The sequence below is a fragment of the Bufo gargarizans genome, chromosome 4, assembly GCF_014858855.1.
Source record: "Bufo gargarizans isolate SCDJY-AF-19 chromosome 4, ASM1485885v1, whole genome shotgun sequence".
Taxonomy (NCBI): Eukaryota; Metazoa; Chordata; class Amphibia; order Anura; family Bufonidae; genus Bufo; species Bufo gargarizans.
The window spans coordinates 158,297,300-158,320,667 of NC_058083.1; the positions used below are offsets into that span (position 1 = coordinate 158,297,300).

General features: G+C 41.3%; 1 protein-coding gene across 1 annotated transcript in view; it reads right to left on the reverse strand.

Moving 5' to 3' along the window:
• Window positions 1-8,000: 8,000 nt before the first annotated feature.
• KPNA4 (karyopherin subunit alpha 4) overlaps window positions 8,001-23,368 on the reverse strand; it is a 39,278-nt gene continuing 23,910 nt past the window's right edge. Inside the window, exons 12-17 of the mRNA XM_044288823.1 lie at window positions 21,936-22,064; window positions 20,204-20,308; window positions 20,048-20,119; window positions 18,959-19,121; window positions 18,182-18,276; window positions 8,001-9,878 (exon numbers count right to left, since the gene is read on the reverse strand). Coding sequence (XP_044144758.1) covers window positions 9,780-9,878; window positions 18,182-18,276; window positions 18,959-19,121; window positions 20,048-20,119; window positions 20,204-20,308; window positions 21,936-22,064 — 663 coding nt within the window. The 3' untranslated portion in view covers window positions 8,001-9,779. The remainder of the gene's footprint in view (window positions 9,879-18,181; window positions 18,277-18,958; window positions 19,122-20,047; window positions 20,120-20,203; window positions 20,309-21,935; window positions 22,065-23,368) is intronic.

Consider the following 23,368-nt stretch of genomic DNA (forward strand, 5'->3'; position numbering starts at 1 on the left):
TGACAAAATATGGCTCAATTTCAAACGGATCCGTCCCCTATTGACTTTCAATGTAAAGTCTGGACGGATCCGTCTGACTAACTTTCACAACTTTCACTAACTTTGCAGACGGATCCCATTGTCTGCATTATAGGATCGGATCCGTCTGTGCAGACACCAGACGGATCCGCCTCGAACACAAGTGTGAAAGTAGCTATAGTTGCACACACCAAAACCCACAGGGTTATTTCACAAAAGGGTGAAGTGACCAATATAGGACAACAGCCGATTTGAAAAAAAAAATTCTCCAATTACACTTACTTTCCTATTCAGTTATGTTGTCCTAGATTGTTCCCTTCTCCAAACTCTTCACCCTTTTGTGAATAAGCCTGTGAGTGTCTGTTCATTGGTCTTCTTTAGTGACATGTTTAACATATGGGGGTTATTTACACAGCCCTGGCGTTTGATGAAACTGCTTTAAACGATAAAGAAAAGTTTGAGTGCGTTTCTCTCTCTCTCAGGTCTGAAGCAATACCGTGGACGAAAGGAAAACTCTAGAAATTTGTCTTTTAAGTATTAGGTTAGTACAATAAAAAGGTATCCTTGCATACCACAATACTCTCGTATTTTGTAATCTTATTTATTTATTTTTCAGTAGCATGATTAAGTGGTGAAAATTAGTGCCCCCCCCCCCCCCCCGACACATTTTTGACTGTTGTATGTTATGTGCCCCCCCCATATATATTGTTTCTAGAGTCACCACTGCAGCTATAATCTCAAACCATGAAAAGTCTCTCCTGCAGTAAACTAGACTCCACTTTGTTAAAAGGACAATACCATCCAGTATATTTACCACATTAACAGCCTGTATGTGCATGTTCTATGTACATTTTTATTTATAAAAGATGGGTAAATGCTGTCAGATAATTTTTGATGTCACTTCATGTATTCTACTCCCTGCCCTGGGTCTTAAAGGGTTATACCCATCTCAGACATTGATGGCATATATCACTAGGATATGCAATCAATGAATGTCACAAAGGTGTTCACCACTGGGACCCGCTCTTATGTCCAGAACAAGGCCCCAAAAGCAAAAGAACACACTGCACATGCAGGACATGTCCTCCATTCACTGCTATAGGAGTCGGAGCGGGTCTATGGTGGGACTTGCACCTATCCGACATCGATAGCACATCCTAGAAATAAGTCATCAATGTGAGATTGGAATACCCCTTTAACATTCTCTTCAGTGACCAGAGAGGAAAGAGGGATTAGTGACTTAATTTGAACATTACACTGATAAATGCAATGCTCTTCTGTGGGTATATTTATTAAAGGGAACCCTGTCGCCTAGAAAACACATTAAACCGCCAGCAGTACCTTATTGCAGCCTGTAGTACGATTATAATAGAGATAAGAGAGTTTCATATTTTGAAATTCATTCACAATCGTTTACTGGTATAAGCTGAACTGTATTACGGATTCTGTTACCACGGAACGATAATGCAATTCTATGACGGGATGCCTCTAAAGGTATTCTGTTATGCATTCCGTCAGAGAATTGCATTATGGTCCATGGTAACAGAATCCATAACAATTTACCTTTTAGCAGTAAACTCATTTTATAACCTGAAATTCGCTCATCTCTAATTATAAAGGTCTGTCTTTTCTGTACAATGCACCAAAAGTCCAAAAAGCGACTTATTCAACTGGCCGCGCTATGTAAAAACGATAGTCTTGAAGTCAAGCGCGCCCCACCCCTTTCTCTCCCCTTAGCATTTGATTGATAGAATGTCCAATTCCTTCACCGCCGGGCGCTTTAGACTCATGTGCGCGTGTCTGAACATTGAGCCTCTGAAAACTCACAGCAGAGTTGAACAGTTCACAGGCACCGGCATTGCAGGGACACAGCGCACGCCCAAGACTACGTTTGAGCATCCAGTAGTGAAGGAATTGGAAAGCCTAACAAACATTAAAGAGGAGCATTCACCGATCCTGACATTGTGAACTAAGTATACAGACATGGAGAGCAGCGCCCGGGGATCTCACTGCACTTACTATTATCCCTGGGCACCGCTCCGTTCTCCCGCTATGCCCTGCGGTATCTCCGGTCACTAAGTTATAGTAGGCGGAGATTTCAGTCACAAAGTTATGGTAGGCGGAGTCTGCCCTTGTTCTGCTGTAGCGCTGGCCAATCGCAGCACAGAGCTCACAGCCTGGGAGGTTATTTTCTCCCAGGCTGTGAGCTCTGCAATGCGATTGGCCAGCGCTACAGCAGAACAAGGGCAGACTCCGCCTACCATAACTTTGCAACCGGAGATACCGGAGGGCATAGCAGGAGAACGGCGTGGCGCCCAGGGATAATAGTAAGTGCAGTGAGATCCCCGGGCACCGCTCTACATGTCTGTATACTTCGTTCACAATGTCATAAATCGGTGAAAGGGCCTCTAAGAGGCAGTAAAGGGGGCGGGCACGATTGACTTCAGGAGTATCACTTACATGACACGGCCAATTGAATAAGTCTTTTCAGGCTTTTGGTGCATTGTACCAAAAATACAGTTTTATAATCCTACTACAGACTGCTGACAGTTTGATGTGTTTTCTAGGAGAGTTAAAAAACAAAACAAAAACCACTACCTTTCTGACAGAGTTGTCTCTTTAACACCAAGAAGAGGAAGTTGTGGTTTTCAATGAGAGAATATCCTCACCTTGGTTCACTTACAGTCCATTGCATCAGAACATCGAGTGTTCTTTTATTTGCCCCACCTACCTTAACATTTAATGGACCACTGACATATTTACATATTCACAAAGTTATGGACGATACCTTAACTAGATGTATGGAACAAACTTCAGACGTGCATCTAAACTTCGCATAAAGTGTTTGTGGACTAGAAGCTACAACTGCTCCATGAACAGGAGCGATCACCCCATCACAAGTGTTCCCTCAGTTGTCTTAAAGAAGTTTTCCAGTAACTTATTTTTATCTATGTCCACAGCCTGCTTCCTGAATGAGAAAATTCACACTTACAGTACCTGCTCCCTACTGCATCCACACAGCAAGTTACTATGAATTTTCTATTTCAGGAGCAGCAAGTCAATTTCAGTTACCATTCTGCTGCATATTAAAACAGATTTACTAGAAGCTGCTGTGTCCCTTGGATGCACCATGCATAGCCATGTCTGTATCTTCATGGGGCATATGTCTCATTTGGAAAAGATGAACCTCTTTTTAGCCATTCCAATCAGGTGAAATACCTAACCAAATATTTGTCAATTTACCTACATTAAAGAAGTTATATCGCAAAACAAAACTATCACTATACGACTGCAACCCAACAGCTAGCGTGAAGACCATCACCATGTGTTAAGGTTTGGTCACAATTTGTGGCAGTGCAGGAAGTGTGACCCAAGCTGGACTGTAACGCCTTTGCAAGCTAGATATGCACACATCAGTCAAAAGTCAGTCATTTACAAGCAACCATTTCTATAACAGCAATGGAGAGAACATTAACACTTCTACAAATAAGGCTACTTTCACATTTGCGTTTTTTTGCGGACCCGTCATGGATTTTATTTATTTTATGCACTTCTGTAGCGCTACTATATTCCGCAGCGCTTTACAGACATTAGCTTCCAACTGTCCCCAATGGGGCTCACAATCTAAGCAAAAACACTTCCGTTACAATAATACAACCACATGCATCCATCGTGAACGGATCCGGTTGCATTATGACATATAGCCATGACGGATCCCTCATGAACACCACTGAAAGTCAATGGTGGACGGATCAGTTTTCTATTGCGTTATTCTGTCCGTGATGGGAGTGCAACCAAACGGAATGGAATGCACTCAGTTTTGTCCACCTGGACAATGAATAGGGACAAAACTGAAGTGTTTTCTTCTGCTATTGAGATCCTGTGATGAATCTCAATAGCGGAATTGAAAACGCTAAATGTGAAAAGTAGCCTAACCAGGATTTCAAAGAAAGCAACCGGTTGGACAGAGCCAGCTATAATTACAAGTAGCTGCTCGCCCCCGAGTGAAAAATTGCATTTATGCAAGATTTTGTAATTTCCCCATATAGGAGAGTAACTGGAGGGAACACAAACAACCTATGGTCTTGAAGGTAAGAACAGTGGCACCATTATGTTTTACAGACTATGAGTAAACCCTACTGGAAATCAATGCGATTGTAAGGACTAGTCTGTAAATGCATATGGTGTAGCAGTAGCCACCAGTCTTTTATCCTGGTGTGTAAGGTCATGTCTAGAACTATTCATTAGAGCCTGCAAAATAAAGCCGGGCAGAATTGATATACACATCAACTTGCAGAATCAGCTATGGGCCTAGTTAATAGGGTGACAAATTCATGTTCTTTACTGGTACGTGCACAAAACAATCTTCTTTCAGTGTCCATTCTGTTTTTTTTGCGGACTACATGCAGAACCATTAATTTCAATGGTTCAGCAAAAAATGAAAGCATTAAACATGTCCTATTATTGTCCACCTTATGCGCAAGGATAGTACTGTTCTATTAGGGGCCAGCTGTTCCGTAAAATACAGAATGCACAGACATCCGTATTTTTTTGCAGATCACAAAATACATATGGCCGTGTGCATGAGCCCTAATACTGAGAGATTGTCCAAGCCTCTAATATTGATGATCTTCAGGACATGCACACACAGCACCATCCATTGCATAACGTCTGTGCTTAGTATATGGGACTGAGCTGCACCTAGAGAACATGAACGATAAATATGTCACTGGAACAGGCCACAGACCCATCAAACAGCTGATTGACAGGGGTCCCACGAGGTTGGACCCCCAATCAGATACTGATGATCTATCGTGAGGATGTCAGTTTTAAATACTCAGACAACCTTTTTAATGAAGTTATTCTGTTTAAAGGGGATGTAGCACCTATAAAATTTCTGCCAGTTAAAAATAGATAGTGGCACATATCCTTTTTCATTCTATTTTCTGTGCATGATTATGGAAGCTGCCATCTTTCCAGAGCTGCTGTTTTCAGCCTTTAGAGATATGCTTTACAGGAGCTGCATGGGCCATACACAAAAGACTGGCTTCCATGAGGGAGATTTCTAGACATCTGAAGCGCAGAAGTCATTGTACAAGGGAAGAATAGATAAGCTTTGACAAACATCTATGTCATCCATATATAGGTGATCGGCCTCTTTGTAATAATCCTGCCTTTGATGACATGAATGCTGAAAACTGATGATCTCAGACTAGAAGTACCACCCACGCATGTGCAGTTTACAAAATTATGCCCAGCTGACTGCAGGAGCCCGAGACAGGTTTGTGCAGTCACAAGCGGTGCACCCTGCAGGCACGATCCCAAGGAATGGTAAATGTAAATCCTAGTCAGGAGGGGACGGGTAAGGGGCAGGCATTGCTCGACTTGAAGCAAGGAGGCTGCTGCCCCCTTGACTTCAAGCTCACTGCAAACAGAGCGCTCAGGGAGACTAAAAAAGCGTTTTTCACGAGTATGGATTGACGAATTTATGGCTCACACTTGACCTGCTATACGGTAATGCTGGCAGTTTTATATCACTTTTGGAGGTGACAGGTTTCCTTCGTGGCCAGTGTTAAAACTGCAGGATGTAGGGTAAAATTTTATATGTATAGTAAGATACAAAATGTTTTTTTTTTATTCAACACTTGATTTTAACAATAGGCTGTTTTCTGATGACACTCCCTTTAAAGCATTACCCTCATCGTAACATTTACAGCATAGTAATAAACATGCGTCGCTCTTTTCAGAACACCCATAGAAGTCAATGGAGTGAGTTGTGCATGCATAGCTAAATCTCCATTTATAGCATCCCACTTGAAATAGGCCCCAGAGGTATACTATGGATATGTCAAATGTTGATGGGGATAATCCTGTATTATTTAGACTATGGTCCAGATGTATCATTAGCTCAAGTCATAATAATGGAGTGAAAAAGTCGCAAATTTTTGTGCAATCACTAAAACTACGCAAAAATTAGCGACTTATTGGCTCTGCGCTATGCTCGCCAGTTTCCTGAAAGTGGGCGTGTTTTATTATGTAAATGAATCTAGAAAAAAGTGTGCAATTTCACTCCAGTGAGGACCACGTTTATGCGACTTTAATAGAACATGCACGTCTTTATTAAAAAGTCACGCGACTTTTGTAAAACCGCTTACTGAAGGATAAACGGCTACCGTCAAACCACATTTATCACAGTAATAAAAGGACTTAATAAATCTGACAGCCAAAAGTGACTTTGGACATATGTAGAAGTGGCGTAAGATGCAAGCCTCATGCATACGGCCGTTTTGGCGGCTCGGATGCGGACCAATCCACTTCAATGAGGCCGCAAAAGATGCAGACAGCACTCCGTGTGCTGTCTGCAACAGTCGCTCCATTCCGTGGCCCCACTAGGGAGAAAAAACATAACATGTGCTATTCTTTCCCGCGCTTTGCAAACAAGTATATATATATTATATATTAAAGGCTGTCCGTGCCGTTTCGCAAATTGCAGAACGCACAGACGCCATCCGTGTTTTGCGGATCCTTAATTTGCAGACCGCAAAACACCACGGTCGTGTGCATGAGGCCCAAGTGTAATGATAAATCTAGCCACAAGTGCTCCTTTGGGGACCATTTTTTTATGCTTGCATTTTACTCATTTGGGTCTAAAATCATTTTCAATTGGTCTTTATTAAAAATATTGACCTGTTCTGTGCCAAAGGTTAACAGTTTTTCTAGTTGTGTGCATCCTACTATCACTTTATCACTATTATCAGTAAGATAAGGATTGAGCTTTAATGTGTTTATAGTGTCAGAAGATAAGAAAGTTTTGATCCTGCCCGTAGAGCATCTCCGCTGTGTACAAAAAAAAAATATTTTTTTTTAAAGCCCAAATGAAAAAGTACAATGCACCATTAAAACAAAAATTGCCTCTAAAAAGGTGTACATAGCCTTTAAATGACCCAAAAGCACCAACTTCAGATAAAGATCAGACAATAACTATGGGTGCACATTGACTATATACTTTGGAATCCATGTGCATAAACTAAATGGGCAAATCACTTGCCTGTCAACCTCCCCCCTTCCCCAAAAAAATAGTCCCATTAAACATGAAGGCATATTTACTATTGAATATGTGCCAGTTTTGGGAGCATTTTGCACTGAACAGTATGCATGCTTTGCATCACATTTACCAACTTTAATAAGCTGTTGGTGCATTTTCGGAGCAAACTACAACAACTTATAAGCGGCATTAATTTAGGCCGGGTTCACTTCACTGTTTAGCTTTCCAATCTGACAGAAGTGATGCAAACTAACCATATTTGATACTCAAAATAACTGATCCGTTTTTTCCCCTGCTCTTCTGACATCAGAAGAACAGAAAGCTAAATGGTGATGTGAACCTGGTCTTAGACTAGGCCGTTGTGGCGAACAAACAGTCTAGCGTAAATCTGGCGCAGCATTTAAGATACTCCAAATTTATAAAAGGTCCTTTCGCCAGAGTAGTAAATTTGTCTTAAGATTGTGATTAGTGTTCTTAGACAGTGTAAAGTGCACCACTATTTGTAAATCTGGCCCATGCAGACATGTTATAGAGCAGGAGGAGCTGATGAGAGCATTGATATAGTGGTCGGAAAAGATTCATTTAAGTCTTTGCCACAGCCTCCTTGCAGCTTACCAAGCACACTGGATAGCAGCTATGCTAGATACTGCAGCTCAGAAGGCAGCCCCCCACCGATCAGATACTGATGACCCATCCTGAGGGTAGGCCATCAGTATCACAACAGACAATCCCCTTTAATGAGCAGATATTCCTTGCGCTGTACAATGAGTCCATAAAATCTAAATGTTGAAGGTAAAGTTTTTGTGCATGAGAAGTTACTACACAATATCTAGTACCCATTTTTATTTTGCAGGCCCTTAGACACAACCATCATGAAGTAGGTTCTAAAATTTATCTTCTGCAGAAAAAAATAAAAAGACAAAAAAGCAATCAGAAATTGTGTCTTCAGGATTATTCTTTATTTCCCACGACAGTCTAGCTTGTCTTCTACATGAATATGTTTACAAGCTAGCTAGATTCTGTTTCTAGATTTAAACTGTAACCATGTCTCAGATGATAAGGAATGCTGCAAAAATACTCTAATCCAACAAAGTAAGATTCACAAAATAATCTGTATCCACTCTACAGTGTTTTACCAGTTATCTTTAACACAAAGGTAGATATTGATGCTAATGGTGGCTATAGTTCTAGGTTGTTCATGCAACACTTGTGCTCAGAGGGAAGGCACAGCATTTCCTACAATGAGCCACCTTATTAAGAGTTCTGGTATTTCTAGAAATCCCTGTTGCTTTTAATTTAGTGTGCATTACCTCAGAACGAGGCAGTCTTCCAATTAAAAGTCACTTGCATCTCCTCAATGCAAGTTTTAAAAAATACAAAGTTATCTCCCTAAAGTGGCTCAAAATAGATTGTTCATGGCTGCCTACATCTATAGATAAAAGACTAAAACAACGTAAGGGCTTAGGCAGGTGAAAGGTGTTGAAACCATGAATCAGTTTGTACATCTAAATCACACCTCCTAATAATCTGAACGTAGCAGTACAAATGCACCAAATATCGTTTTAGAAGTGTCCATATCATTTTCATAGAAAACAAATGTTTGAGAACTAATAGGATTGAACACAGCACAGTGTCTACCACAACTGAAACATCAGTACAGGACTCTAAATGTATCTAAGGAAAAAAAGAAAACTATGCTGCTCGTTGCCACATGCAAATATACTCATGAAAATGAAAGGATTGCGTGAAACCATCTTTTTTTCTGTATGGCATCTCATGAACTGGGGAGAAACAGAAAATAAGGGGAAACGTCTACTTCTCATGCGTATCTTTGTATACAAAATCAGCTTTGATGATATGGAACAGTTTGCATAACATCGTACATTTATCTGGTGCAGGTGCACAGGGTTGCCTTCTTCAATTTCCTTATTTTCTAAGCAACTTAAAATATACAAGCCATACAAGTTAAACTAAAATAAAAAAATAAAATAAAAAAAAGTAAAAAGAAAAAAGAAAAAAAAAGCACACAGGCTGCAGAGTAAACCAAAATCTGCTGCTATAGCGGTCTTTGTTTTGATGTCCAGTGTAAGGTAACACTTATGAACTTATTGTTTTCTAGGTTTAGGATCAACCCTCTGAAGGCGATTCAAGCTTGCATGCGTCCACATACAGCACCACACCCATACTCTCGTACACACGCCACTCCTGGACTGGGAGTCTGCTTCATGAGTGAATTGCCTCACATTTGCAAAAATGAGCCTAGCTCCACGACACAGTGTCCGGGACATTCATTCATTGCTGTCCATTCATACGGAGCTTCTTAGCAAGGCCCGGGCTCATTCTCCTTGGACTTGTGTGGGCATCCTACCCATAGGTTTTTCTTTAATGCTTACAAGGCTTGATGATGACAGTACTGCATTTTCCTCATTTGCTCTGTTAGATCAATGATCCCTCTCAGGCACTGAAGATCTTTGACCTGTAGCCCTTTTCCTCTGCACAACCTATATAAGCATTCGGTGTGAAGTTTTCATTATATTTGCCACTCATTCTCACTCGCACCCACTCGCCATCTTGACATCATTTGGTCTTTACGGTCATCCAAATGAAGTCCTCACATTTCTGTCTCCGATTAATGCAGCAGCAGATCCCATGAGCCAAGCTTGATGGATCAAACCAGTTTCAGTGCTGCACTGTACCTAACTTCCAACCATTCTTCCTAAAACTGGAACCCTTCTGCTGGTACATTGGCAGCCGAATTGAAATTGAATGTTCCACCTTGTATTGTCTCAGGAACAAGGCTAGAATCTTCATCAATCTAAGGAGGGGGAAACAAAAGGCATGATTATATAGTGTGAACAGGCACGATTCATTTTCTAGTATTTGTAATAACTTCCAAGAAAGTAGATGCAGTTAAAGGGCAACTTTTGTATACATTTTCATTAACCTGTCCCTAATGCCCTAACACTTTATGTAATATAGTTTTAATGTTTTTGTATTTTTACTACACTTTTCCCTACCTAAAGCACAAGTTTCGCTGTGCACTTAAAATCTACTTAGATACTTAGAATCTACTTCTCTGTACACCGTTGACTTCTCGGCTGTGTACGAAGCACGGGCTGTACACATTTTATTGATGGGACCGCAGAGCACTGAGTACAGGCAGGAGCAGCAATATGCAACCATGTGCTATGCCAGGATTAGCCGAGAGGGCTCCAGACTGTGCCTGCTTGGCTAAGCGCTGACAAGCAGGACTCTTAGCTTAGTGAAGCGGGCACAGACCGTAGCCTGCTCCACTCAGCTAATCCTGGCATAGCACAGGGTTACAGGATCTGTCTTGCTTCGCATCCCAGGACGGAAAGCAAACTGCAGCATGCTGCGGTTTGCTCTCTCATATGAGAACAGAATGCATTTTGGAGCATTCCATTCAGTTACGTTTGTTCTCTCCATTGACAATGGGGACAAAGCTTAAGTGTTTTTTTCTGGTATTGAGACCCTATTAATGCTAGTCTGAAAGTAGCCTAACCGGGGAGGGGGGGCCCTAGTGCCGATTAAAATAATTTCTACAAGTGTCACACAGTGCCAATGCTTAAATTACAAAAACTGCAAATCAGGCAGAGCAGACAAGAACCTAGATGACAAGTTTTGCCCTATATGCAGCACGGGACCCATGTTTGCATTTCCAACACAGACTACATTGTTTGTGGCAACCCTTTTATCCATTGTTTGCCTTTAGTCGATGAACTTACCTCCGGAGTCAGATACAGGCATGTTAATTCCTGTTAAATTCAATGTGTGCACGTGAGCCATTTAGTAGGGAAATTCTATTGTAAGCTTTACTGGGGTGTGATGGCAACAGAAAGCACCTATATGATGCCTCACAGACCAACTAAAAGGTCAGTTAGCTTGAGTGATTACAGACAATCGTTCAAATTTGAGAAGTTACCATAGAATGGAATTGCATTAACCCCTTAGCGCAGAACGCCGTACATGTACGGCGGGGGATGCATTGCCAGAATGCATTCCGCCTTACATGTACGGCAGGATGATCGGGCGGGCACCGGAGCGCACCCGATCACTGCAGGGGTCCGGCAGTCCCTGGTAGCCGGGCCCCTGCTGTATCCGCCGGCATCGCTGTTTACAGCGATGCCGGCGGATTAACCCTTTCTATGCCGCGGACCGCGACATAGAAGTTGTTTGCGGCAGGTGAGTGATCGCATCGAGTCCCCGAGCTGCTGTGGCGGGGACCCGATGCGTGACAAGGCAGCCCGATGCCGTGCAGAGGCTGCCCAATGCCCTGCACGGCATCGGGAACTGCCTTCTACGGGAGCCGAGGAGATCCAGCCTCAGGCTGGGTCTCCTAGGCAACCAGTTAGTGTATGACTCAGTGTCATACACTAACAGGCAATGCATTACAATACAGATGTATTGTAATGCATTGCAGAGGGGATCAGAGTGGGATAGAAATAAAGTTTTAAAAAAAAAGTTAAAAAAAAAAAAGTGTTTGGAATAAAAAAATAAAGTTTCAAGTAAAAAAAAAAGCCCCATTCCCCTGATTTTCTAATAAAAAATTGAAAAGAAAAGAAAAAACACACATATTAGGTATCGCTGCGTCCGTAACGAACGGCTCTATAAATATATTACATGATCCACCCCATCCGATAGGCACCATAAAAAATAAAAACTGTATAAAAAAGCCATTTTTGTCAACTTACATCACTAAAAGTGCAACACCAAGCGATCAAAACGCCGTATGCCCCCCAAAATAGTACCAATCTAACCGTCACCTCATCCCACAAAAAATGAGCCCCTACATAGTACAATCGCCCAAAAACTGAAAAAACTATGGCTCTCAGACTATGAAGACACTAAAACATTATTATTTTTCAAAAATGAAATCATTGTGTAAAACTTAAATAAAAAAAATATTTATATTGGGTATTGACGCGTCCGTATTAACCTTCTCTATAAAAATATCACATGACCTAATCCCTCAGGTGAATACCGTAAAAATAAAAAATAAAAAACGGTGTAAAAAAAGCCATTTTTTGTCATCTTACATCACAAAAAGTGTAGTAGCAAGCGATCAAAAAGTCATACGCACCCCAAAATAGTGCCAATCAAACCGCCATCTCATCCCGCAAAAATCATACCCTACCCAAGATAATCGCCCAAAAACTGAAAAAACTATGGCTCTCAGACTATGGAGACACTAAAACATGATTTTTTTGTTTCAAAAATGAAATCATTGTGTAAAACTGACAAATAAAAAAAAGGTATATATATTAGGTATCACTGCGTCCGTAATAACCTGCTCTATAACAATATCACATGATCTAACCCTTCAGGTGAATACCGTAAAAAATAAAAACTGTAAAAAAAGCCATTTTTTGTCACCTTAGATCACAAAAAGTGTAATAGCAAGCGATCAAAAAGTCATATGCACCCCAAAATAGTGCCAATCAAACCGTAATCTTATCCCGCAAAAAATGAGACCCTACCTAAGATAATCGCCCAAAAACTGAAAAAACAATGGCTCTCAGTCTATGGAGACACTAAAACATGATTTTTTTTGTTTCAAAAATGAAATCATTGTGTAAAACTGACAAATAAAAAAAAAGTATATATATTAGGTATCACTGCGTCCGTAATAACCTGCTCTATAAAAATATCACATGATCTAACCCCTCAGGTGAATACCGTAAAAAAAAATTGTCACCTTAGATCACAAAAAGTGTAATAGCAAGCGATCAAAAAGTCATACACACCCCAAAATAGTGCCAATAAAACAGTCATCTCATCCCGAAAAAAATGAGCCCCTACACAAGACAGTCGCCCAAAAAATAAATAAAACTATGGCTTTCAGAATGTGGAGACACTAAAGAATCATTTTTTTTTTCAAATGCTTTGTTATGTAAAACTGAAACAAACAACCAAAAAAAGTCATATTTGGTATTGTCGCGTCCGTGACAACCTGCTCTATAAAAGTACCACATGATCTAACCTGTCAGATGAATGTTGTAAATAACAAAAAATAAAAATGGTGCCAACACAGCAACTTTTTGTTACTTTGCCTCACAAAAAGTGTAATATAGAGCAACCAAAAATCATATGTACCCTAAAATAGTACCAACAAAACTGCCACCCTATCCCGTAGTTTCTAAAATGGGGTCACTTTTTTGGAGTTTCTACTCTAGGGGTGCATCAGGGGGGCTTCAAATGGGACATAGTGTAAATAAACCAGTCCAGCAAAATCTGCCTTCTAAAAGCCACACGCCGCACCTTTCCCTCTACGCCCTACTGTGCCCGTACAGTAGTTTACGGCCACATATGGGGCGTTTCTGCAAACGACAGAATCTGGGCAATAAATATAGACTTTTGTTTGGCTGTTAACCCTTGCTTTGTTACTGGAAAAAATGGAGTAAATAAAAATTTGGCAAAAAATTTAAATTCTCGAATTTCATCTCCATTTGCCAATAACTCTTGTGGAACACCTAAAGGGTTAACAAAGTTTGTAAAACCAGTTTTGAATGCCTTGAGGGGTGTAGTTTCTTAGATGGGGTCACTTTTATGGAGTTTCTACTCTAGGGGTGCATCAGGGGGGCTTCAAATGGGACATGGTGTAAATAAATTAGTCCAGCAAAATCTGCTTTCCAAAAACCACACGGCACACCTTTCCTTCTACGCCCTACCGTGTGTCCGTACAGTAGTTTACGGCCACATGTGGGGTGTTTCTGCAAACTACAGAATCAGGGCAACCCATATTGAGTTTTGTTTGGCTGTTAACCCTTACTTTATTGCTGTAAAAAATGGGTTAAAATTGAAAATTTTCCAAAAAATAGAAATTTCTAAATTGTTTCTCCATCTGCCATTAACTCTTGTGGAACACCTACAGGGTTAACAAAGTTTGTAAACCCAGTTTTGAATACCTTGAGGGGTGTACTTTCTTAGATGGAGTCACTTTTTTGCAATTTCTATTCTAGGGGTACAAGGGGGGGCTTGAAATGGAACATGGTATAAACAAAACCAGTCCTGCAAAATCTGCCTTGCAAAACCCATATGGTGTTCCCCTCCTTCTATGTCCTCCCGTTCGGCCAAACAGTAGTTTACGACCACATATGGGGTATTTCTGCAAACTACAGAAGCAGGGCAACCCATTTTGAGTTTTGTTTGGCAGTTAACCCTCGTTTTTTTCCAGGAAAAAATTGATTATATTGGAAAATTTTCCCAAAAATCTAAATTCTTAAAATGTATGTCTTTTTGCCATGAAGTCTTGTGGAAGACCTAAAGGGTTAAAAAAGTTTGTAAAAACAGTTTTGAATACCTTGAGGGGTGTAGTTTCTAGAATGGGGTCATTTTTGGGAGGTTTCTATTATCTAAGCCTCACAAAGTGACTTCAAACCTGAACTGGTCCATAAAAAGTGGGATTTTGAAGATTTCTGAAAAATCTCAAAATTTGTTTCTAAACTTCTAACCCTTGTAACATCCCCAAAAAATAAAATATTCCCAAAATGCTATAAACATGAAGTAGACATATGGGGAATGTAAAGTCATCACAATTTTTGGGGGTATTACTATGTATTACAGAAGTAGAGAAACTGAAACTTTGATATTTGCTAATTTTTCCAAATTTTTGGTAAATTAGGTATTTTATTATGCAAAAAAATTAATTTTTTTTACTTTATTTTACCAGTGTCATGAAGTACAATATGTGCCGAAAAAACAATCTCAGAATGGCCTGTATAAGTAAAAGCGTTTTAAAGTTATCAGCACTTAAAGTGACACTGGTCAGATTTGCAAAAAATGGCCTGGTCCTTAAGGTGAAAATGAGCCTGGTCCTTAAAGGGATTCTGTCACCTGCCCTCAGCCAAAAAACGATTTTAAAGCAGCCATGCAGCACAGCTTACCTGGATTAGGCTGTGCTCTTTTATCTTGAAATCCGTCCAGCAGTTACTTCAAAAAACGACTTTGATCAATAAGGAAATGCGTCCTGAAGGTGCCCAGAGGGGCGTTTTTTTCTTCTTAGTGAGCCCAGTACCGCCCCTATTTCAGTGCCCAGCCAGCCTTCCTTGTACTTCCTAACCGCCGCCCCCAGCCTGCCACAGCCTCCCCTCCTTATCCTCCCCCTCCCTCACGCCGAACGAAGTCTCGCACAGGCGCAGTACCCACTGAGGGCTGCGCCTGTGCGATCATCAGGAGACTGAGGGCGGCAGCTTCATCTTCGTCACTGGGCATGCTCCGAGCCCAGTGACGTCCGATGTTAGCTCTTTCCCTCAGTCAGCCTGGTAGGAAGCGCAGAGGATTGCCGATCGCTTTCTCCAGTCTGCCTGCCACAGTGAAGACGGCCAGCGATTTCTTTCCCCACCCTCCCTTCAGGAAAGAAATAAGTATTTGTTGGGGCGAATTAGGTCTTATTATATTAAGTAAAGGCAGGCAGACTGGAGAAAGCGCAGGGTGCATCAGCCGATCGGCAATCCTCTGCGCTTCCTACCAGGCTGACTGAGGGAAAGAGCTAACATCGGACGTCACTGGGCTCGGCGCATGCCCAGTGACGAAGATGAAGCTGCCGCCCTCAGTCTCCTGATGATCGCACAGGCGCAGCCCTCAGTGGGTACTGCGCCTGTGCGAGACTTCGTTCGGCGTGAGGGAGGGGGAGGAGAGGCAGGAGAGGCTGTGGCAGGCTGGGGGCGGCGGTTAGGAAGTACAAGGAAGGCGGGCTGGGCACTGAAATAGGGGCGGTACTGGGCTCTCTAAGAAGAAAAAAACGCCCCTCTGGGCACCTTCAGGACGCATTTCCTTATTGATCAAAGTCGTTTTTTGAAGTAACTGCTGGACGGATTTCAAGATAAAAGAGCACAGCCTAATCCAGGTAAGCTGTGCTGCATGGCTGCTTTAAATCGTTTTTTGGCTGAGGGCAGGTGACAGAATCCCTTTAAGGGGTTAAGCAATCGATCCATGGAAAACTAAAATGTATTTATTGCTGGCGTTTTCGGGAAAGTCTGCCAGACTGAAAGTCTTAGTTTCCACCACATCCCCTTGTCTAAGCAGAAACTTGACAATCACCACTGTAAATGCCTTAAGGGTGAACATGCAATGATTGCAATAACGAGCATACAGCAAAAATTCTAAGGCTTCTTGGAAAGGTCTAAAACAGAATTGGTTTAGAGGATCAGGGTAATTGGGGGGGAGCACTTGTACGAATGCCCATTTCAGATTACTACTCCATGTAAGGCTACTTTCACACTGCCGTTTTGGTTTCAGTTTCTGAGATCCATTTCAGGGCTCTCACAAGCGGTCCAAAACTGATCAGTTTTGCGCCAAATGCATTATGAATGGAAAAGTATCCGCTCAGAATGCCTCAATTTGCCTCCGTTCTGTCTCCATTCTGCTTTGGAGGCAGACACCAAAACATTGCAGCATTTTGGTGTCCATCTGACGAAAACCAAGCCAAACGGATCTATCCTGGCACACAATGTAAGTCAATGACGGACGGATCCGTTTTCTATGACACAATAGAAAACGGATCCGTCCTCCATTGACTTTCAATGGTGTTAAAGACGGATCTGTCTTAGCTATGTTAAAGATAATACAAACTAATCCGTTCTGATCGGATGCAGACGGTTGTATTATCTGAACGGATCCGCACAAAATGAGTGTGAAAGTTGCCTAAAAAAGGTGCTGCAGATACCCAGCAGATTGTTCACCGGGGAGCACTTCGGTCAATTGCTCTGCATAAACAGGGATGTGCTTCCATCAAATAATTAAACTCTGCTACTATGACCATTCATCCCTACAAACAGTTGTCCTCAGCGGAGATGACTGCTTCATGTAAATGCAGCTATCACCTCCGCCCAATGATCAGGTAAGGGTACTTTCACACTTGCGGCAGAGAGATACGGCAAGCAGTTCCGTCGCCGGAACTGCTTGCCGGATCAGGCAAAACGTATGCAAACTGATGGCATTAACAAGACTGATCAGAATCCTGATCAGTCGAAAAAATGCTGGATCAGCCTTTCCAAAACGGATCCGGCATTTGTTCTTTTCACCTTTTTTTCAGTCTGCACATGCGCAGACCGGAAGGATGGATCTAGCATTCCGGTATTCTGAATGCCGGATCCGGCACTAATACATTCTACGGTTTTATCTTTTGCCTGATCCGTCAAAACGACTGAACTGAAGACACCCTGATGCAAACTGAACAGATTACTCTCCGTTCAGAATGCATGGGGATATGCCTGATCAGTTATTTTTCGTCACAGGGGCTCTATACCGGAACTCTATGCCGGAAAAGAAAACTGCAAGTGTGAAAGTACCCTAATTATAGGGAAAATTGAAATGGGCCTTTAGGCTGGGAAGTAACATGCATGCAGTTTTATCCTGTTTTTCAGGCCAAAGCCAGAAGGAAAGGCGGAATGTAAAAGGACCCTTATTCCTCCTGCTGAGGCCATTTCTGGCATCAAACTGAAGGGCATATTTCCAGCCTTACACGCCTAAGGCTTCAGTACCAATTATTTTTCTTATAGACACTGAATATTGGGGTGTAAGATCCCCTAGGGGCAGTGATTAAAGAGTAACTAAACGTTTCTACAGCCTTCCTTTAAAGTGTTCTAAATAGCCTAAAAACATTTAGCAATATACTTTATAAAATTAGAAATACAGCGGCCCCCTGTGAAATCATGTCAACCCTGTACTAGAATAATTTTAAGACAATAGCACCCAGGACTTTGGGTGCCTATTTGAGCACGAAAACTGCATTTTTGATTAATAAAAAGTATGATAAAAAATAATTTTGGGTAATTTAGAACATTTTAAAGGAAGGTTGTAGAAAAGTTCAGTCACAACAGCTGTAATGATTTTTTACTTATTAATGTGCAGTTTTAAATACTGCCATTTCCATCTTCCAGTGAAAGCAGTACAGAAATATGGTAAAAACCAAGACTCCTCTGCTCTATGCTGTACAAAACTGCTACTGGAATCTCATCGGTCAGAACAAGACTTTGATAACAGAATATTTGGAGTTCTTGAAACTTGTCTACCCTGACAGATCACATCACACAATACATACACAGTATGGGAGTGAGTGCCAGTTCAATCACCAGGCAAGGCCCTATGGCCACTTACATCGTCTGATGAGAAAAACTGGTCGATTATTTCAAACGCCAGTTTGTAGATATCTTCATTCTCATGACTCTGCAGCTGTTCGATTTTTTCCAGGCCTGTAAAAATGGACGCACCAGGTTATTGTAAATGCACTATACACTTTGTGCTGCAGTAGTAACTATTAGCAAAGTTATAAGCACCAACAATACAGAGCAATGGATGCCTGCAACATACAGTTTATTTTGTTGGAGTCTGTCCAATCAGTCCTGGCACTGCCAGTCCGTAGGAGCAAACTATTGCCAAGAATAATGTTAACATCCAGTTCTCAAAAGATACCTACATTTCCAGGAGGAATAACAGGGGGAAGAAAAAAAGCAAAAAAAAAAAAGCTACAGAACTGTTATAGCATGGGGAGGGGAATAAAAGAATGTAAGCAGAGGTTCCAGTTCTTTAAAGAGGACCTGTCATCTCTCCAGACATGTCTGTTTTCGGTCCTCTTTAAATCTGTAGAAACCATAAACATGCTTCAACGCGACGCTATACTATCAGTTCCCAAAAACCAGCCACATTCTGAGCATTTAACCCACCACACTACCACAGTCAGCATTACTTGCACAAGAGCAGTGGCCTCTTCACTGCAGTAACCAACACATCTACATCCACACACGTGTAACCATGTCAAGTACTACAGCCCAGTTCATGCAACTATAGCCTGAGCTTCCTTCTGAAAGTGTGGAATCGGGACCTAATGGACACCTATAGCTTGTCTACAGTTAGAGTAAGCAGAGAAGTACTTACCTCCACATTCTTCAATAAGATTGGCTATAGTTTCAGCCTCGTCATCTGCCATTTTTAATATGTTGCTCAATCCATCCAACACTACTTGTATGACTTGGGCATCTTTCACAGTCAACAGGCTGCAGAATGGTGGAATCACATTTTGTTGGATGAGATATGCAACCTAGAAAAAGGCCATTAATTTTGATTACCAAAAAGTCAGGAAGACCTGGATTACATCGAAAAAGCAAGACTAAGTTTTAAAAGCTAACAAGGCAGATTCATTAAAAAAAAAAAAAAAAAAAAAAAAAAAAAAAAAAATCTATATATCTCCATCTCATTTTATTTACATAAAACACACACTTTAGCTGTACATTTTTGCGAGGTAGAGATAGAGATATCCATCTCACAAAATCATTTAGACATTAACAGTTATTTCCTAGGTAGCAAAAATGTACAGCTAAAGTGTGTTTTATGTAAATAAAATGTAATACTTCTCTAAAAAGTTCTGCGACTTCTCCCAACTGAGGGGTAAATGGCAGTCTACAGAATCCTCAGAGACATGCAACAGCACAGATCAGAAAGTTTGCTTAAAAGGGAACCTGTACAAGGACCAAGACATTTCCTTGTTCCTGCTGGGACTGGAAGCAGCCAGAAACTGCAGCGAGGCCAGACAACCCCCTTTAATGCTGATCTCAGTTAGCCAAAAGCATGGGGAGAAGAATGCGTATGTACTAGGTAAGGTTTCTGAGATTTACTATTATACATTACATCAAGTCACCTATAAGAGCAAATGCACACGTTCAGGATTTATGTGCAGAGAATCCGCACTGAAATCTGCAGATGTTTGCAGGAAATCTGAACAGAATCGCATCAACTGGTGTGGATTTTCCACTCCCGATTGAAGTGAATGGCGAAAATCTGGTTTGGAAAAAATAAGTGGACATGCGGATTATAAAATCCACACTGCAGGTCAAAATCTGCATTGTGTACATAAGAATTTCAAATTCTCAGAATTCAATGTGAATGACCTACAGCGTGGATTTTTTGTGTGGAAAAACTGCACGTGTGCATTTAGCCCAAAAAGTCTTATCACACCACAGTACTCACTTGGTCTTTTCTTCCACTAATTGTTAAATTGCTAATAGCCCATGCCGCTTCCTTCTGGGTCCCAAAATCGCCCTATTTGGAAAGAAACAGACTCCATTAAAGGATTATACACAAGCAATGAGATGCCTGCTGCTCTAACTCTGCTCACGGCTTTACCTTATCCAGCAGGTGTATGATCATTGGTACAAGGTTGGCATCAATAACAGCTTGCACTTGTTGCTGGTTGCCTGCTGTGATGTTCGACAAAAACCATACAGCCTCCTGAAAGAATCAAAACCGGTTTAAATGAATAAAAGTGTTGCACAAATCAATTTAAAGGATTAAAATGCACAACCAGCTGAAACTATCAATGATATGGGAAAAAGCCTTCACACTGTTCAAGATGTTAAAGATCTCCCTTCTGTACATGTACAGGGGCACCTGTCAGCTCTCCAGACATGTCTGATTTCATAAATACATGGGAACCTGTGAGGCAACCACCATAAATTGTATTGAAAAGAGGTCTTCAAGAGGGTAGTCTACTCAGACAACTGCCAGTACGCATAACATACAGAGGAACTGATAATCTGGCACATGAAATCAATTCTGGATAATAGGGTGGTCTTCTTGGTGGTCTTTAGGATGGGTTTCACTGTAACTATTCCTCATCATGACCCAATTCTGGAATAGGTTTTCTAATAACTGTTCCTCTGACAGTATCAGACTGTAGGGACTAGGGCTGAAACAATTACTCGATTAAATAGAGTAACTTAAACAAAAAAAAAAAAATATAATAATCCATAATACACATTTTTTGCCCGATGGCTCCTGGAGCGGTGGTAGTGGTTTTTAATTAGTTTTTTTCTTATTAGGATACTTTCACACTTGCAGCGGAGAAATCCGGCTGCCAATTTGTCTCCGGAACTTCCTGCTGGATCCGTCAAAACGTGTGCCAACTGATGGCATTTTAAGACAGATCAGGATCCAGAAAAACAGATCCGGCATTTATTTTCGTCACATGCGCAGACCGGAAGGACTGATCAGGCGCCAAAACATTCCAATGTAAAAAATAAATAAAATGCCAGATCCGGCATGCGTTCCTTTTTTGGGGCCAGAGATCAAACTGTAGCATGCTGAGGTATTATCTCCTTCCTGATCAGTCAAAAAAATAAATAAAAAAATTACTAAACTGAAGACATCCTGAACAGGTAGGTTTCTCTCCATTCAGAATGCATGGGGATAAAACTGATCAGTTCTTTTCCAGTAGAGCCCCCCGGACAAAACTATGGTGGAAGAGAAAAACGCTAGTGTGAAAGTACCCTTTAGAGTATCCTAATCAATTAATTATCGGCTTAAAATTGGTAGAATACTTGATTACAAAAATAGATAGCTGCAGCCCTAGTAGGGACGCATGCCTTTAACAAGAAGACTGGTAACAAACACGCAGAAGGAATAAGAGCAGTGCAGAGCCCAGAATGGTGACTTGAACATGTCAGGAGCAGTTATCCTATTACTACAACTTATCCCCTATCCTGTGTGCCCCATCTGAATGGAGCAGCAGACACTCATAGGTGTCCTCCACTCCATTTGCCTGAACGGGACAGCTGCAGATAGTGAACACTTCTACTCCAAATGAATAGGATTACAAATTTAAAAAAAAAAAAAAAACTGCATAAACAACCCCACTTTAAATAAAATCCTGAAGCAATTTTTAGGATACGGCCACATGTTCAGGTTTCCTGATGCAATTTTGGAAGCCAAAATCAAGAGTGTGGATCATAAAAGATAAAGTATTAAGAACTGATACAGGGTCATCCTCTGACATATTCAGACTGCTGCAGGCGATCTTCGGAGAGAGTACGCGGCACAGTCAGTAGCAGTCCGTGTCCAGTAAGCAGTAATTACATACCTTGTTAATCTTCTCTTTGACATGAGTAAGCAATGCTGGAAAGTGTGAAAGTGCATCACAGTTCAGGACAACCTGTGTCTGCTCATCTGTTCCAGTGACTATATTTCCCACAGCTCTCAAAGCAGCAGTCTAAGAGGGGAAAGACATACAAGTCCACATAATGAGGCCATCAGTCCAGAGTCATTTTAATGTAAAAGCTATACATATACACTACTGAAAAATATTTCTGACAAGCAAGTAGCACGAGAGGAGCGGCAAGCACAGAATGAAGGAAAAGGTTTTTTTAGGCAGTTTAAATTGCTTGAAAACAATACAAATGGCCACAGAATAAGGCCTCATGCACACGACTGTTTTGGTCCGCATCCGAGCCGCAGTTTGAGGTTCAGATGCGGACCCATTCACTTCAATGGGGCCGCAAAAGTGCAGACAGCAGTCCGTGTGCTGTCCGCATCCGTTGCTCCATTCCGTGGTACCACTGTACAGCATGGGGACAAGCAATGGCATACCATGTTGCTGAGGATATCAATGCATGTAATAGCAACGGTCTAAGAAAGCGAGCAGGCGATTGCCAGTAGGGAACGCTTCCCTTCCGACAACAGTCTGCATGATCAGAGTGTCTAATACAGCCTTAATTGAGAGCAAAGTACTGCTCTTAGTGTGTAAAGCAGGCTACGCAGTAACTAAGGAGTCACATGCTTCTCGCATTTAATTTTAGTTTTCTATTAATAGGTTAAAGGAACCCGTCAACGCTGTGCTCTGTCAGAGCTGCAGGCAGCGTGTTCTAGAGCAGGAGGAGCTGAGCAGATTGATGTATAGTTATATGGGAAAAGATTTCAAACTCATTCTGAGCGCTAAATTCAAGGAGGCGGTCCTATCAGTGATTGACAGCCATGCCTCATGGCTTCAAAGCCCAGAATGAGCAGGAATATAAATGTATAAAATTACATGTTATACTGAATCTTTTCCAAAAAAACTATATATGAATATGCTCAGCTTCTCCTGCTATAACATGCTGCCTACAGATTAGTTAGCATTTTTATAGTGACATGTTACCTTTAAATGCAGTTTTTATCCCCTTTTAAGCATAACTTCCATGAAATTTTACATCACCGAGTAGCCCTAACTTTACATGCTGCAACTTAAAGGGTGGATTCACACGTTTGTTTATGACAGGCAAATCCACATCTCTGCAGCGCAAAGTGATGCCATGTGTGAATCCACTCTAAAGGCCACATTCCAGTTTCATTTTCAGCCTTGATTTTAAAAAAGGTATATGCTGGGAAAAGCTCCCAATACAATAAACTGAGGCTATGGCAGATGTCTTTACAGTGGCATCTGTCAGAGGCTAAGATGGCATCCATGTAACAGAGGTCATGAGCTTTTCACGATTTATCCGTTAAAAGGATAAATTACAAAACTTTTTTTTAGGAGGC